The sequence below is a fragment of the Electrophorus electricus genome, chromosome 18 (genome assembly GCF_013358815.1).
Source record: "Electrophorus electricus isolate fEleEle1 chromosome 18, fEleEle1.pri, whole genome shotgun sequence".
Classification (NCBI taxonomy): domain Eukaryota; kingdom Metazoa; phylum Chordata; class Actinopteri; order Gymnotiformes; family Gymnotidae; genus Electrophorus; species Electrophorus electricus.
In genome coordinates this window covers 16,556,957-16,572,027 of record NC_049552.1, presented here as the reverse complement: position 1 = coordinate 16,572,027, position 15,071 = coordinate 16,556,957, and the positions used below count along the sequence as shown (strand labels likewise).

General features: G+C 45.3%; 2 protein-coding genes across 7 annotated transcripts; one reads left to right on the top strand and one right to left on the bottom strand.

Annotated features, from left to right (window-relative positions):
- Window positions 1-4: 4 nt before the first annotated feature.
- Window positions 5-10,988, top strand: prpf4ba (pre-mRNA processing factor 4Ba). Of its 5 annotated transcripts, none has more exons than XR_003410832.2 (16): window positions 5-59; window positions 701-1,942; window positions 2,243-2,374; window positions 2,490-2,639; window positions 2,909-2,990; window positions 3,345-3,543; window positions 3,634-3,707; window positions 4,749-4,839; window positions 4,967-5,114; window positions 5,206-5,343; window positions 5,509-5,662; window positions 5,740-5,854; window positions 6,317-6,468; window positions 6,619-6,705; window positions 6,864-9,810; window positions 10,908-10,988. XR_003410832.2 is itself a non-coding variant. In XM_027012790.2 (15 exons), exons 1-15 carry the CDS (start codon window positions 22-24, stop codon window positions 7,065-7,067), a joined length of 3,006 nt encoding a protein of 1,001 aa, XP_026868591.2. In that variant the 5' UTR covers window positions 5-21; the 3' UTR covers window positions 7,068-10,520. The 5 variants fall into 5 exon arrangements, 2 of the variants coding, with proteins under 2 accessions (XP_026868591.2, XP_026868592.2); XR_003410833.2 differs by lacking the exon at window positions 10,908-10,988 and having other exon boundaries at window positions 6,864-8,043; window positions 8,147-10,520; XR_003410831.2 differs by lacking the exon at window positions 10,908-10,988 and adding an exon at window positions 10,262-10,520.
- Window positions 10,531-13,363, bottom strand: LOC113579091. Of its 2 annotated transcripts, none has more exons than XM_027012792.2 (4): window positions 12,729-13,363; window positions 12,614-12,642; window positions 12,192-12,322; window positions 10,531-11,788 (listed from the first exon to the last, which is right to left on the bottom strand). In XM_027012792.2, exons 1-4 carry the CDS (start codon window positions 12,751-12,753, stop codon window positions 10,702-10,704), a joined length of 1,272 nt encoding a protein of 423 aa, XP_026868593.2. In that variant the 5' UTR covers window positions 12,754-13,363; the 3' UTR covers window positions 10,531-10,701. The 2 variants fall into 2 exon arrangements, 1 of the variants encoding a protein (XP_026868593.2); XR_004777114.1 differs by having other exon boundaries at window positions 11,698-11,788; window positions 12,192-12,257.
- Window positions 13,364-15,071: the final 1,708 nt, after the last annotated feature.

Sequence of the window (15,071 nt, the reverse complement as noted above, 5' to 3'; positions counted from 1 at the left end):
GCAGCCTTATTGCTAGCTAACATGGAAACACAGCTTAACGAAGCGGGGAGCGGTTTCGAGTAAGCGCATTTCCGTCCACATTTCTACATATACACATAACAACATGTCATATGTTCGTGACACGAACAACTCCTGAGCCGTTGGACCGGTCTAAGTAGCGTCATATTCAGGCTGTCATCTGAATATTGTCGAAATCAGCTCACCTAGCTAACTAGCTACTTAATTAGGCAGCTAGCTAGCGCGACTGCTAGTACATAACAGCTGTACATAAAAGTCTTGTTTTAAATAATTCAAGTAAATGTGTGGATTAGTTTAATCATTTCAGACATTTTCTGTGAGTATTACCGTTTTGCTGCTGTCTGACGTTAAGTAGCGTGATAGTTAATCTAATTGGCTAGCTATTGCCAGAAAGCTAACTTGTCAACAATCGGCAGATGTTTTGACACCGTCCAGCTTAGATAGTGTCTGATAATAGTGTCGGATAATAGTGTCAGCAACCTGCTGAGTACACAGGGACAGAGTGAAAGCCAAGCTTGTGTTGTCGTTATGATTATCAAAGCGTGTATGTGATGCGCTAGGATTCTCTAACGATGTAAGTGTCAACTATGTATTGGGAATAGATTCTTTAGTGTTTCTCTAGTGGTGAAAGCTTGTAAATGTTAAGGTTGTTCTTCATTGTTCTTCCCCTGCATTTTTCCAGAGAAGATGTGGACAATTCTGACAGAAGTGGGATTGTGTCTGGTGAAGAGGAAGACAACAGAGTTGGGAAATTTGAGGACTTGAAGTGTGACAGCATGGAGAAACACAAGCGAAAAAAACACAAACATCATAGCAAGCACAGAAAACAAAAGCATTCGTCACTCGAGGAGAAGGAACATAAACACAAGCACAGACACAAGCATAAAAAACACAGACGCCAAGATCCTTGCAAGACAGATGATGGCGAGTGCCTCGTGGAGGACACGATAGAGATGCTCTCCCTGAAGCGTGCCAGACTGGATGACCTGGCGGCGTTGGAGGACTTGGAGAAGCAGCGGGCCATGATCCAAGCAGAGCTTGATAATGAACTGTTGGAGGGTAGGGTGCAGTCAGGAATGGGTCTGATTCTGCAGGGGTATAACTCTGGTTCAGACGAGGACGCTGAGATGCAGGAGAAAGCATGCAATGGTGAGGAACAGAGGGAGACACTGGAGAGGCCGGACATGGCTGAGGGGTCAGGGAGCTACCCCTCCGCCACAGGCCCAGAGAGTCAGCATGACTGTAGAGGCATGGGAAAGCTGGGTTCCAGGCAGCGTGGCAGGAATAAGTCCAAGGAAAGGCCCGTCAGTCTGATCAGGTCAGATCAGAGGAGGACGACTGGCTCGGGTGACGAGGGAGCTAGAGAGCCCAGCTCTTCAACACAGAGGGGGTCGTCAAGCAGCGTCCAGCAGTCCGGAGAGAGGCGGCAGAGGTCCAGATCTCCTGTACTGTCGCGGAAGCCAGAGTCTCTTCACAAGGTTCGCCGTTCACATTCTGAGGAGGTGGAGAAGGGGATTAGGCGAGCCGCTTCGCCCTCAGTCGCACAGCCTGGGAGCAGACGAAGCTCCGACCAACCCACCCCACCCGAGAAGGCCACACGCTCCACATCCAAAGACAGACACGGAGGTCGTCCTGAGTCGGACCGCAAACGGGACAGGGAAATGTCGTCTCCTTCAAAGGAAGTCTCCTCGGGCAAGGAGAACAGATCTCCCCACAGAAAGCAAAGTCCAGCCCAGCACAGATCCTCTCATTGGAGCAGAGAACATTCTCCTCAACAGCCTCCCAGCAGCCTGAGCAGCGATAGGGGGTCCAAGCGCCACCACTCTGCACCCCGCAACAGATCTCCGGCTGACACCAGGGGGCGCTCACGGTCTACAGAAAGGAGATGGAGAGACTCCGACCGGAACAGACTCTCGTCTGCCAGGTTTGTGACACTATTTTCTGTCTTGTTGTTGTTGTTGTTGTTCAGTTCTTTTGTAATTTTTTAAAAGCCTGTATTTTTATTCCTCTGAATTGGAAATTTAGACTTTATAAACTTGGGCTAAATTGCAACGGTTTGGAATATTTTGCATGAATGATAGTTACATGTCTTTCACTTTGTATGTGATATAATTACTAATAACCTGTCATTACACATTAACCATATTCAGGACTTGACTTTCCCTACGAAAGTCCTGTCAATGTCTTCCTCCTGCATTTCTAAGTGTGCCTGTGTGGACCATAGGAGGCGCTGTCGGGGCGAAGCAGGCAGGTGCAGCGCGCCGGACTCCAGGCGGAGGCCGAGCGTTTCGCCCCTCAGGTGCAGGACCCGCTCCCCGAGGAGACACTCCAGCCGCTCCCCTCCTCCCAGACGCAGGTGTGTGTGTGTGTGTGTGTGTGTGTGTGTGTGTGTGTGTGTGTGTGTGTGTGTGTGTGTGTGTGTGTGTTATTTGTGTGTGTGTGCTGCTGAAGCTGTGCTGGTGGTGTTGTAGGTTTGTGGAGCGGGACAGGCTGGACCACAGGCAGCAGACACACTCAGGATCACAGGAAAGGAGGAGGAGGGACAGAGATAAGGAGGACAAGTTTAAAGGCAGCCTGTCTGAAGGCCAGAGGGCGGAGCAGGATGAATCGGAAGACGAAGTGTGAGCACACGAGTAGTCTCGATTGAGGTCACTACGCTGTGGCCGTGACAGCACTTGGGCATTTGTGGTTCACATGAGTTCACATGATATGGTATTAAACACCAGTGTGTCTGTAGTGTTTGTCAGTGGTTCCACAAACAGGTGCCTGTGGACTGCACACATTTATGGGTTAATGAGGATTATGGATTATGGAATAATGAGGTTTGTGTATTAATGGAATAAAGGGGATTGTGGACTAATGGAATAAGGAGGATTATGTCTGCATCCAGGCTGGAGGATTATGATGTCGATGAAGAAGACGAGGAAGCTTTGATTGAACAGAGACGACTGCAGCGCTTGGCGATTGTGCAGGTTGGGCTGCTGCTCAGTATTCTCTCAGGATTTCAGACACACACTAAAGTGCAGCATTGATGTCTCACTGGTCCGTCTGTAGCCTGCTGCTCGGCGTATGACCTCGCCACCTGTTAGGGTGTCCTCAGACGTAACCTCTGCTGTGGCCTGTATCTGCTCCTACTTTCACATCCCATCATTTTGGAGTATTTCTTCTCTTCCATGTGCAGTGACATAATGAACGTAATCTGCAATATATCATTTTATTTTACCTTCATAGAGCCTGTGAATACTGGTTGACGAGTGTCTGCAGCCATCAGTAATACCTGATATGCTGTACTGGTTGCCCTGTGCTCTGCAATGTGTCCTGTACAGAAATACAAGGAACTAAAGGAGGACAGCGTGAAGTCGGAGGCCGGCAGCGCTCAGAGTAGCCCTCGCAGTCGCTCGGCCTCCCCGGACGATGTCCTCGAGCGTGTCGCGGCCGACGTGAAGGCTTACGAACAGGAGAATGTGGACACTTTTGAGGCCAACATCAAGGCCAAGCACAATCTTCTTGCCCAGGAGAAAGACGGTACGTTATTAACTAACCTTGTACAACCCCGAGTCCATTTAGGAGGGTACGTTTAATGTGATGTAATTTGATGTGCGTTTTTCCCTACAGGGGCAATTCCGAAGAAACCTTCAGCTCCTGACATGTTTACAGAGTCAGATGACATGTTTGCGGCATACTTTGACGTGAGTAGCCGTGCGAGCGGTTTTCCGTTGCGTGGCCTTGTGCCTTTCCACGCTCCAGTGCTTAAATACAGTTGTGCGTGTAAATGGATCTGCGCAGGTTGTGTCACCTGACCGTGCGCACACGCTTGTGTTTGCCTTTTTGCCTTTCACTGTTCAGGTAAACCGATCCCCTCTATACTGTGTGTCAGGCAAGGGTGTCCAGAGAGGCCGCGGGACTCAAGTGTCATATTGGGACCAGTGTTTCTGTCATGTGACTTCCGTGTGCGTTTGACGTCATGTGGTTAAAGACAGAGCAGCTTGGTTGCAGCGAGTGTGTTATCTTTGCTTTGGCCATGGATGGTTATCTGTTTATGGTTGGCACCATTCACCATATCTCTGAAATGACTGTGATTCTTGGCTCTTTGGGAAGCCTGTGAAATGTTGTGTACATGTGACGTCATTATTGGCAGAAAGGAGACAGTAGGCAGGATTACCGTGCACCACACATTTTATTACAGTGTTAGTCTTGGATGTAACCGCCCTGAAATAAACACTTCTCCCGCGGTTTGGCATAGATGACGGTGATACTTTACTGTACTTAATCAGTCTCCGTGAGGTCTGTGGACATCTCACTGCCCTGCAGTATCTGTTCCTCTGGACGTCATTAACATGAGAGTGATACTGGTGTCCCCTTTTCTCTTAGACTATATTTAAGAATTGTTTATACGGTTTAAGTCAAGAATGATTTATATGTCCTAAAACATGCATTGATTCAAATGTTTGTTTTAATAAAGATGGAGTGCAGACAAAACACAGTGGTTGAGTATAGAAATTAGGGAATATGGGGATTAAGAAATGCAGGCATTATGAAGTACAGGGATTAAATTATGTACTACACCACAATAATGGGATGTCAGCGAGTTGGTCTTTTTCTAGCACGCTGTCGTCATGACGCTGGGTCGCCGGGTCCCTGACCTCATGACGTTGGGTCGCCGGGTCCCTGACCTCATGACGCTGGGTCGCCGGGTCCCTGACCTCATGACTCTCTTCTTGTCCTTTCAGAGTGCCAGGCTGCGAGCAGCAGGCATTGGTAGGGACTTCAAAGAGAACCCCAGCCTCAGAGACAACTGGACAGACGCAGAGGGGTATTACCGTAAGATGCTTGAGTCGCCTTCTAGTGGCCTAGCTGGGTGTTTTGTTTGTTTTAAACAGCCACACTGTTTTTATTGTGGAGGCAGAGAGCAGTCTTTAGAAAAGGCCATGTGTTGTGTTGTGTTTAGGGGTGAACATCGGTGAGATGTTGGATAAGCGTTATGACGTGTACGGTTATACCGGGCAGGGTGTGTTCAGTAACGTGGTCCGGGCTCGGGACCTGGCCCGCGCCAGTCAGGACGTGGCCGTGAAGATCATACGCAACAACGAGCTCATGTGAGTGACCTCACAGCTTCAGACCATCATCATCCTCACTGAGGTGTGAAGGTTCGTGATTCGATCCGCCTGCTCCCACACGTCTCTGCAGGCAGAAGACTGGCCTCAAAGAGCTGGATTTCCTCAAGAAACTGAACGACGCAGACCCCGACGACAAGTTCCACTGCCTGCGCCTCTTCCGGCACTTCTATCACAAGCAGCACCTATGCCTGGTGTTCGAGCCCCTCAGGTTAGTCTCAAGTGTCTCTCCCTGCTCAGGCCAGCTCAGAGTGCGCTGTGGGCCCCTCAGGGTGGTGTTAGTCTGATTAAAGTCAGTGTTTGTGGGCCCTTCAGGGTAGTATTAGTCTAATTAAAGTCCATGTCTGTGGGCTGTTGGATAACCCCTGTTTCCCAGCATGAACCTGCGCGAGGTGCTGAAGAAGTACGGTAAAGACGTGGGCCTCCACGTTAAAGCTGTTCGCTCCTACAGCCAGCAGCTGTTCCTGGCCCTCAAGCTTCTGAAGCGCTGCAACATTCTCCACGCCGACATCAAGCCTGACAATATCTTGGTGAGGCCCTGCCCACCGCACCGCACCCAGCAGTGGCCCGTGTCAGAATGTCTCTTAACTGCCCTCTTGCCTGATAGGTGAACGAGTCCAAGACCATACTCAAGCTCTGTGACTTTGGCTCTGCCTCCCACGTGGCCGATAACGACATCACGCCATATTTGGTCAGTCGGTTCTACAGGGCACCTGAGATCAGTGAGTCATCCACTCGTGGGTACTGGACTGGTGCTGGAGTGGGCCTGGGCTAGAACTGTTTAATATTTTGTATGTAACACAGATACAGTGTTAGTTTTGTTCAACAAGAACAGAGGCACTTCAGTAAAGGACACATAATAGATTAGCCATGTTGATCTGTTGATCTGTGTTCATTAATGCTGCTCTGATCCAGAGTGAATCGTTTAGATAGTGCAGGCATGTTAGACTCTGGTCATGTAGGGTAGGGGCCACACAATATGACAAATTCATTGCTCTCACACATAATAAACTTCCCAATTAACTAATGTGTCAAGTGTTTTCAATCGGGCAATTAAAGCTTTCTCACTAAAGGTCACAGAGGTCACCTCAACTAAAAATGCTGCCAAACAGAATCAAATTATACAAAGTCTTGGTTTGTCTGTTGAATTTTGATTTACCTAAACACTTACCTTTCTGTTGCAGTTATCGGAAAACCGTATGATTATGGAATTGACATGTGGTCTGTGGGATGCACGCTGTACGAGCTGTACACAGGGAAAATCCTCTTCCCTGGAAAAACTAACAACCATATGCTCAAGCTTGCCATGGACCTTAAAGGGAAAATTCCCAACAAGGTAAGACGTTCGGATTTCCTGGGACGGGAATCTGATAGCGATGCCCATTACCTGCTTTTTGTCAAGTCAGCAGAGTCTGAGCGATGAAAGTCTAACCTGCACTACCGCGCATGACTCAGAGCAGACATGTTGCTGTTAAAACATTCACAGATGATCCGGAAAGGGCTGTTCAAGGACCAGCACTTTGATTCCAACCTGAACTTCCTGTACACGGAGGTAGATAAAGTTACTGAGCGGGTGAGCGTCATTACGTGATTGTTTTGTCAGCCTGTATAGGTGCGCAGTAGTGGTTTCACTTTGTCAGTTCTCATATATGATCTTTTCTTCCTTTTAATTCTTTTCTATGCTGTAATTTTCTGCTCTTTTTTGTGGGTCTCGCTCCCCCCCCATGCCAGGAGAAAGTGACTGTGGTGAGCAGTATCAACCCCACTAAAGACTTGCTAGCAGATATGGTGGGTCACCAGAGGCTCCCCGAGGACCAGAGGAAGAAGGTGGCTCAGCTCAAAGACCTCCTGGACCAGATCCTGGTGCTGGACCCTGCTAAGAGGATCAGTATCAACCAGGCTCTACAGCACACGTACATCCAGGAGAGGGTGTGACCACCTCGCAGGACACACGGCACCAAGCACTACACAAAAAACATGTCTGCCATCCAAACGGACGTCAGCAGATGTGACTCAGAAGAGACGTTTTAATATTTAAGTAACGTTGCTGCTTTTTATGTCTAAGCAGCCGTACTGTGACGGTTTCATTTTAAATTTACGATACGTTGCTAAAGTATTCGTCCTTGCCGGCCTGCCAGTGTATATATTCAATGAACTGCAGGGTGCTTCACAGGCTGAAATACTTCTTCAGGCCTATTTGTTTGTTTATTTATTGTTTTCTTTTTCATTCTCGCAGTTGTTCTCCATGCACCCTGCAGCTCATTATCCTTTCTATACGTTCAGAAGACAAAAATCTTTGATACTTTTACGGAGACTTTAGACCTGTAAATATGGCAGTGTTCCAGTAATCTAAGCCACCCCTTACACTGTATCATGTGTTATCAGGTCAGTATAAATGCTGTGTATATCCACGTCTCCCTCAGGTGTTTAGAGCGAGGGCGCCCCCAGCTGTGCGGGCATGTAGGTGTTTGTCTGCTGAAATCGAAGTTCTTGAGCCCTACCTGAGCCCTCCTGCAGTGCAGACAGGTTGTGTTCCTCTGTTAGTACACGTAAGGTAAGCATGCCCCCTCCCCCCACTCCCAGGAACGCCGTTGTACCCGTGTGGTGAATTCACAGACTGCTTTGGCATCTGCTGTACAGGAGAGGGGCGGATGAACGTCCGCTGTCCCTCACCATTTACTCCACAGAGCCAAAGGCCAAGACTAAGCTCGAAGACAAGCTTGGTTTGACTAAATCTGAGCAGGGTAGTTACACTCACTGTTGAGGGCAAGATTTAAGACGAGACTGGAGTCTTGCGGGAACTGGCGTCTGCGATGTCCTGCCTCTGAGCGTAAAGCCTGTTCAGGGTCTGATCCTCTCAGCACATATGCTCTCTGACAGTTCTCATGGTCTAACCCAGTACTCTCTCAAGGTACGCATGTGTGTGTAAGTGTGTGACGTCAACCAAGTCCTTCACTGTGTACCTCTGTGTGTGGCCCTTGGGTCTGATGTGATCGTGTTGTCTTTTGATACAGGAGTATACCTCATCTGCTCTGTCAACCTGCTTGTTTTGAGGGGTAATTGCTTCTTTATTTCATATCACTTTGTTGTTCAAATAAGAGATAGTGAAAAGACTAGCTCACGCTGGAACTGTTTTTGTATCCCTTTTGCAAAAAAAAAAAAAAACCTTCCCTGCATGGTAACGACTAGCTTGCATTTAACTGTAAATTCACAATATATGTTATTATAAAACAATATAAAATAAAGATGTTTGTGGTGCAGAAAAAGTAAGAACACGTGGTTGTAGACCTCCCAAGAGGTCCTGTCTGTCTTTTACACACTCTTATCAGAAATATAAGTTGCTCTGTGCTGTACACTGACACTAACCCTGTTTGTGATGTTTCTCCCACTTTTCCTGTGGTTGCTGAGAGAGAGAGAGAGATAGTAATCTCCAGCCACAGGAGGCTCTTCTCTGTGCACCGTCCTCCAGCCTGCCTCTGCTTTCAGAGAGACGAGACCTCCACAAGACCCCTTATCCAGGTCCCTTCTAAAGGCATGTGTAGCTCCAACACAGCACCACAGAGCTGAGAGGAACTTCAGATGGGAGGATTAGAATTTAACTTGAATACTAAGACCCTAAAGTCTCCTTGACACTACACTTGGATGAATAGTTACTGGTTGCAAGGACACTTGCAGGTGTTTGGGAGCACTGCCCCTTGTGGCGTGCAAGAGTACTGCGAGGAGGTTGTGACGTGTGTACCGTGCAAAGAAACCAAGCCCTCATGGTTTGCTGTATTTCTAGTCCTGTGGTTTCTGAACAGCCATGCCGTTAGTGCATGTGACCACAAACTCTAGGCCTACAGAGTCCTTACTTATCTTAAAGGTCTTCTCCAGTGTTAAACCTCATAATTAATGTACTTTTGGCATTCAGAGTAGTTTAAAACCACATTGTTTTGACAAAACAAACAATCTTAAAGCATTTTAAAGTTCCAGACAGCTCAATCTCTAATACCTCAGAACTATAATTTACTATAATAAAGTAATTTAAGCACCCTAAAAACTGCTCCAAACACTCAATAAAACAAAATCAAGTTAATCCCACATGACATTTGTAGCGTAAATTCCTTTAGAGCATAGTATTCATTAAGTGTGAATTATGTAATAACACTGAAACTAGTTTAAAAGGTAAATACAAGTGTGAGGACTGAGAGACCGGACTCACCAGTGGACCGTTGAAGTGTAGGGGCTGTGTGATGTGACCCCGTGTCTCGGGATGGACTGTTCCAGGTCCCTTAAAGACCCCATTGTGAATCCAGATCATGACTGAGACTGTCAATCAGGACAGTCTCCATTACACAGACATGGATAACAGGAATGTGGGGATCTGCACAACAGTGATTTGGTTGTTTGTAGTTGTAAAAGGTACAAAAATATAATGACAAATATTCCTTGGACATGAAGCTGGTTTCCCCAAACTGAATAACGCATCGTCTCACATTTACCATTCAGTAACTTCACAGACCTGTGCCTACATGTTCTCAGAGGGGCACACGTGCAGGCTGACGTTAATGGCTGCCCCAGTTTCAGGAACGTGTGCTCTTCACTATATCCACACTGCAAAAGATACTGGTTCATTTGTTCTCTGTATTCTAGGTGCTGTCCAATAGAGAAGACTTAAAGGAACCACACCTGACCAAAGGTTTCTGTTTTAGAGCCAGATTTCATTTATCTGCTTATTTACTTATTTTATATGAGCTTGAATTTGTCTACCTTTAAGGAGAGGTATGGACTCTACATGCAGGTGTATATGCAGGTTGTTTTAGAAATCAGAACACACTGACTACTGGCACTACCAAAGACAGTTTGGAGACCCATACTGGGTTTCAGCTGAAGAACCTCAGGTCTAAAGCATCTGGGCTAGTTAAAAGCTAGAGCTACACCCTGCCACCTGCAGCATCTGATCAACATGTTTCTTTAGCTATATCACACAATGTTAATTTGGAGGTATGTAGCCAGACAATGTTAATTTGGTGGTATGTAGCCAAATTGACCATCAGAAAGGTAATAAAATTTTTTAATTACTGACATGTTCATGTTTTTATTCATGATCCTGAAGACTAACCTTAATTTATGAATTTCTTTGTTTTAAGGTAAGTCAACGTTTCCTTCCTGTTATAAGCACTGTTAAAGACACCCAAGCCTGGACGGTTGAAGACTCCCAAGCCTGGATGGTTAAAGTCTCCAACTCCTTCCACTCAGAATAATGACCTCAGTACATTTGAAATTAACTGGGGTTTTTTTTTTTAGTAGTAGTAATCATACTCATTTGAATGTTGTGGAATATATATAAGGCATTAGTAGATTGTATGTAAATATATGTAAACACCAATAAATAGTTCCATTGTTTTTAAGCAACTTTTAATGTGATCGAGTGTATTGCTATTATCTATAGCAAGACACACACTGCAGAGTAGATACTTAGTTCTGTCCTAACACAACTGAAGGCTTCTAGACTGCTGTTCCTAAATGACAACTCCCACAGATGAAGCATGATATATGACCTAAATCACTATCATTTAAACTCCTACCATCAGGTTTTCCTGCTAAGAGTTGCCAAAATCCTTCTGGAATAAGCATAGTTCTCTCTCTGTGGTTTTGATGTTCCTTTTTTTGTTGCTCTGAGTCTCTTAGTCCTATTTAGTTTGGATTTGGGTAACACGTTCCCACTAATGGAGGAAGCTGGAACTGGAGTTCTGGGCTGGATGAGTTTGTCTGATGTGACGCATGGTTCTTTAGGCAAGGTGAGATTGAGCCATGAGTCCTGGCCTCCTGGGACACATCCCTGGCCTGACTTTGTCAAGGGGCAAGAAAGATGCCTGCATCTGCTTAAAGAATTGGGACAGAGTGAGAGTCTGGTTAAACCACATGCCACAGAGGTGCAGTCTGCATCCCCTGCAGTTCCTGACCTGGACCCTGGGAGGTCACCTTTTCTCAAGCGGCTGGAGTTTCGCGTGCCAGTGTTCGCAGTAGCTGGGCGGGATCGTGCTGGTTTCACTCGCTCTTTCTGGACCGTGGCAGCCTGGAGCCTCTTGAGCTCCATCAGACGAGCCACCATAGGAGCAAGGCAAGGGTCGCTCAGCAGCCTCTGTTGGCCCTCAGGCCCTGCTGTAGAGGACATACCAGGAGTGAAGTCCAGACATTTGAGAGGTGCAGGAAGAACCTCCGGATAAACCTGTGCTGTCTCTGGTGAACAAGCACAGTCTAGGTCTGTCTCAAATGGCTCTGGTCTGAGGTTCAAGTCCACAGGTGCCGCCCCCTTGGAGACCTGAACACTTTCTTTCTCCTGATCTGAAAGATCACTGTTGTCGGAGTGGAACTGGAATGGCACTGCTGTGTCATTAGTTGAACGTGTGTCGTTCACTTCCACCTCAGGAATTCCAGTATCGGAGATGGGTGAGCCCTTCATTCTCTCCACGTTTCCTCCTCTTCTGTCTCTCAGAGCAACTGTGGGACTGGCTTGTATGGGGGTGATTTTCAGTGGGGGCTCAGTCTTAAATACATCCTGGCTATGTCCAGTTGTGTACACGTCCCTCGTCCTGGTAGCAGAGTGTGGAAGACCAAGTCTCTTCCAACGGTGGGTCAGCGTCCTCAGCTGGTTGTTGTGGTGATGCCTCAGACTAAAGGGCATAACGCAGTGTCCCACAATTGATTAAATTGCAGATCTTATTCAGTTCAGCCACAGGTTAAGGTGGCAGTCAAAGCCAACACACCTTGATGCCAGGACAGGTGGTGTATGTTTCTGATGTATTCTGCACACTTTAAAAGCACAGTTGGAGATGAGCTGGCAGCGTTAGTAATCAAAAGCCCTTTACTAAATAGGCTATTGTCATTTCCACAGATGGTAGCTAATATCACACACTTACAGCTTCCCATAATGTATGAGCCAGATATCACTAAACACTCTGGACTTAGAATGAACTCAAAATGGGCATGCATGTCATCAGGCCGGGAGAGTGTCTTGTAGGTGAGAAGAGACAACCATATCTACTTACATCCATATCTACATCCATATCTACTTACATGTGGACTGGATCTGGGGAGCTGCCGCAGATGAGAGGCTCACAAGCCCAGGGGGTGCCTGATCTTCTGATAGATGTGAGAGATATGTGGAGATCCTCGATTTGTTGTATCAACCGTGTGATTAAGAAATCCTGAGATGCTCAGGAGCAAATGTTGGATGCATTATAGAGACAAACCTTGATGTTTATTTCGGTTTTATCTGTACTCTGTACCCAGTGTTACAGTATTGGTGATAAGTGGTGTCATCTAACTAATGTGGCAAAAAATGTCATATTTACCGGTACCAAAAACATGAAAAAACCACAAATGTTTTAAGTTAAAACGGCATAATTTGCATTTGCAAAGTCAAACTGCAATTGATATAGCTAACAATATAGCTAACACGAACTAAAGTATTTATTCATAGAAATAAGATTGCTTACCTTGTCAGTTTCTCTCAACAAAGAGACACCTGTATTGAAACATGCAAACAAATGTAAACGTGTTCAGTTATTCCTGAGGAAAATGAATTAGATTTAAAAGCATACATGCACTGACCTCGACATGGGGTGGTAGACGCCATCAGTGTCCGGTGATGGCGTTTAACCTTAGGAAGAAATATACTAGCTAAAGAAGTCAAATGAGAACGCGGCACGGGAGCATGTCATCTGGGTTTACATACGTCGGACGTGTGGAGCGCGCCAGCTGCACGGGTGTGTGCACGCTCCGTGCAGCCTGTCCTGAAGCTGGCGCGCTGCACGGGACAGGCACAGCAACGCATACGAAACCTTTTACATTAGATCTCGAAACAACACCGAAGAAGCTTTGGCGAGACAAATCTGATAACTCCTTCCGCTTCTGTCCAGTGCGGATTTGTAACCGAGAAACAGGGTCTCGCGCTCCAACTATGGGGTGGGGGGTTGGAAATATGAACCAGCTCGGGTCGTCCTGTTTACACGCGTTTTAGAAATATGAACCAGCTCGGGTCGTCCTGTTTACACGCGTTTTAGAAATATGAACCAGCTCGGGTCGTCCTGTTTAAACGCGTGCGTCAGGCACCTTAACTACTTCACGCGATGAACAGACATGCTTGTTGTTAATCCCGAACTCTGATTGTTAGTCCAATAGCAGTTTCTTGAAGGTAAAGGTTTGCGCTGGATTAATCAGTGTCTCTACAGTGGAAGCTTGCTGTTCCTCCCTGTCACAGCAGAAACTGAAACCATAGCGACCGTCCCCGTGGCTCCGTGAGGTCACACAGGGGTCAGCAGTGGCGCTGAGCCGCCTGCGCCAGGTGTGCGTACTTTACCTGGCGCCTCACGATTCAGATGATACTCTCCAAACTGGCTGGAGGCTAATTTGGAAGTGAGATTAATTCTCAATATCACATAAAGTCATCATCGTCTTCTTTATTTATGATCTGGGTTACATTTTCACTGTAGCTGGACCCGTAAAACATGAAACCATGGGTTAAGAGATAGATTTGTAAAACTAAAACTAAAAATATAATAAAATAAAAGCAAAACTAATAGAATAATAAATCACTAACACATTAAATCAATGATACTAAAATAATACAGACCTTAAACACAGATAGAAAATCGTAACATAAACAAGAAATAAAATAAATAAATAAAAAGTTTAAAAAATAACACATTCAACTAAAACAATTACAACAACTAAAACAAGATAATTAGAAAGTATGTTCGTAAGAAATTGGAGGCAGTAGTTCTGTTCCTCAATCAAACCTCTGAATGCACATATTCTATAGTGAATATTTTTATAGTAATTTCCAGTGTAGTTTCAGGTAGTGATGAGTAATGACTCCTGTGTGTGGTAGCACTGCCGGGTAAACGGCACCTCAGAAAACAAGGCTTTAAAGGAACTGAATGGGAAACCCACTGCTGTTTCATGCTACCTAAACTGTGGTGACATGCATGTAAAGTGCATGTACTTCTCTGAAACTCATAGGTGCATTCCACCTGCCCCGTGCTTTCCTGTGAAGTGGTCTAGACAAAGAATTCTGCCATTTTATAGGAGATCTGGATCCTCAGGGAATGACAACATTCCATTCGAAAGGAAAAAGGCCTAACCGCAAACTGGACAGTTATCTAAGTGTACAGATTAATTATTGTATGTCTCGTCAAGATTTTTCTGGTGAGTTTAGTTGGTCATTGGAGAGCAACAAATAAACAGGCAAATGTTCACTTAAGTGTGTGAGTGCTATTCATATTTCATAAAGTTTCGCTAAATATTATCACTAATGTAAAAGTAAACTTTTCAGAAAGGTTTCCAAATCTGCCAGAAAATATCTTGTTAACTTTTAGGCCTACTTAGTTATCCAGAGGTAAATATTGCCTGCAGAAAAGGTTTTTAGAGACATCAACCTATGGAAGCCCATTACCGCCTTTTGAAGAAGAAAGAAAAGGCAATTCAGTATGTCATAATTATGACTTATAATTATGACTCACTGTCTGATTATTATTATTATCTCATAATTATGACTCACTGTCTCATAATTATTTATTATCTCATAATTATGTCTTATTATTTTGTAATTATGACTCACTGTCTGATAATTATGGCTTATTTTTCATAGTTATGACTCACTGTCTGATAATTATGACTTATCTCATAATTATGACTCATTGTCTGATAATTATGACTTATTATTTTATAATTGTCTCACTGTCTTATAATTTTGACATATTTTATAATTATGACTCACTGTCTCATAATTACTATTTATTATCTCATAATTATGACTCACTGTCTCATCATTTTGACATTCTGTATGACATTCTGTATGACATTCACAATTAAATCACTTTAATCCAAGCTAAATCCACCCCTTTAATGTAAATCATGGAATGTTCCAGCGCGCTTTCTAAGGCTCGGGCTCTT

Bases quoted from the DNA above. Each gene is read 5' to 3' on its own strand.
- prpf4ba (XM_027012790.2), top strand. From the start codon at position 22: ATGGAAACACAGCTTAACGAAGCGGGGAGCGGTTTCGA. The intron at 2,375-2,489 runs GTGTGTGTGTGT...GTGGTGTTGTAG, and splicing joins TCCCCTCCTCCCAGACGCAG to GTTTGTGGAGCGGGACAGGC. The intron at 2,640-2,908 runs GTGAGCACACGA...GTCTGCATCCAG, and splicing joins GATGAATCGGAAGACGAAGT to GCTGGAGGATTATGATGTCG.
- LOC113579091 (XM_027012792.2), bottom strand. From the start codon at position 12,753: ATGGCGTCTACCACCCCATGTCGAG. The intron at 12,323-12,613 runs GTAAGCAATCTT...TGAGCATCTCAG, and splicing joins TGTTGAGAGAAACTGACAAG to GATTTCTTAATCACACGGTT. The intron at 11,789-12,191 runs GTAAGTAGATAT...TATGCCCTTTAG, and splicing joins TCCCCAGATCCAGTCCACAT to TCTGAGGCATCACCACAACA.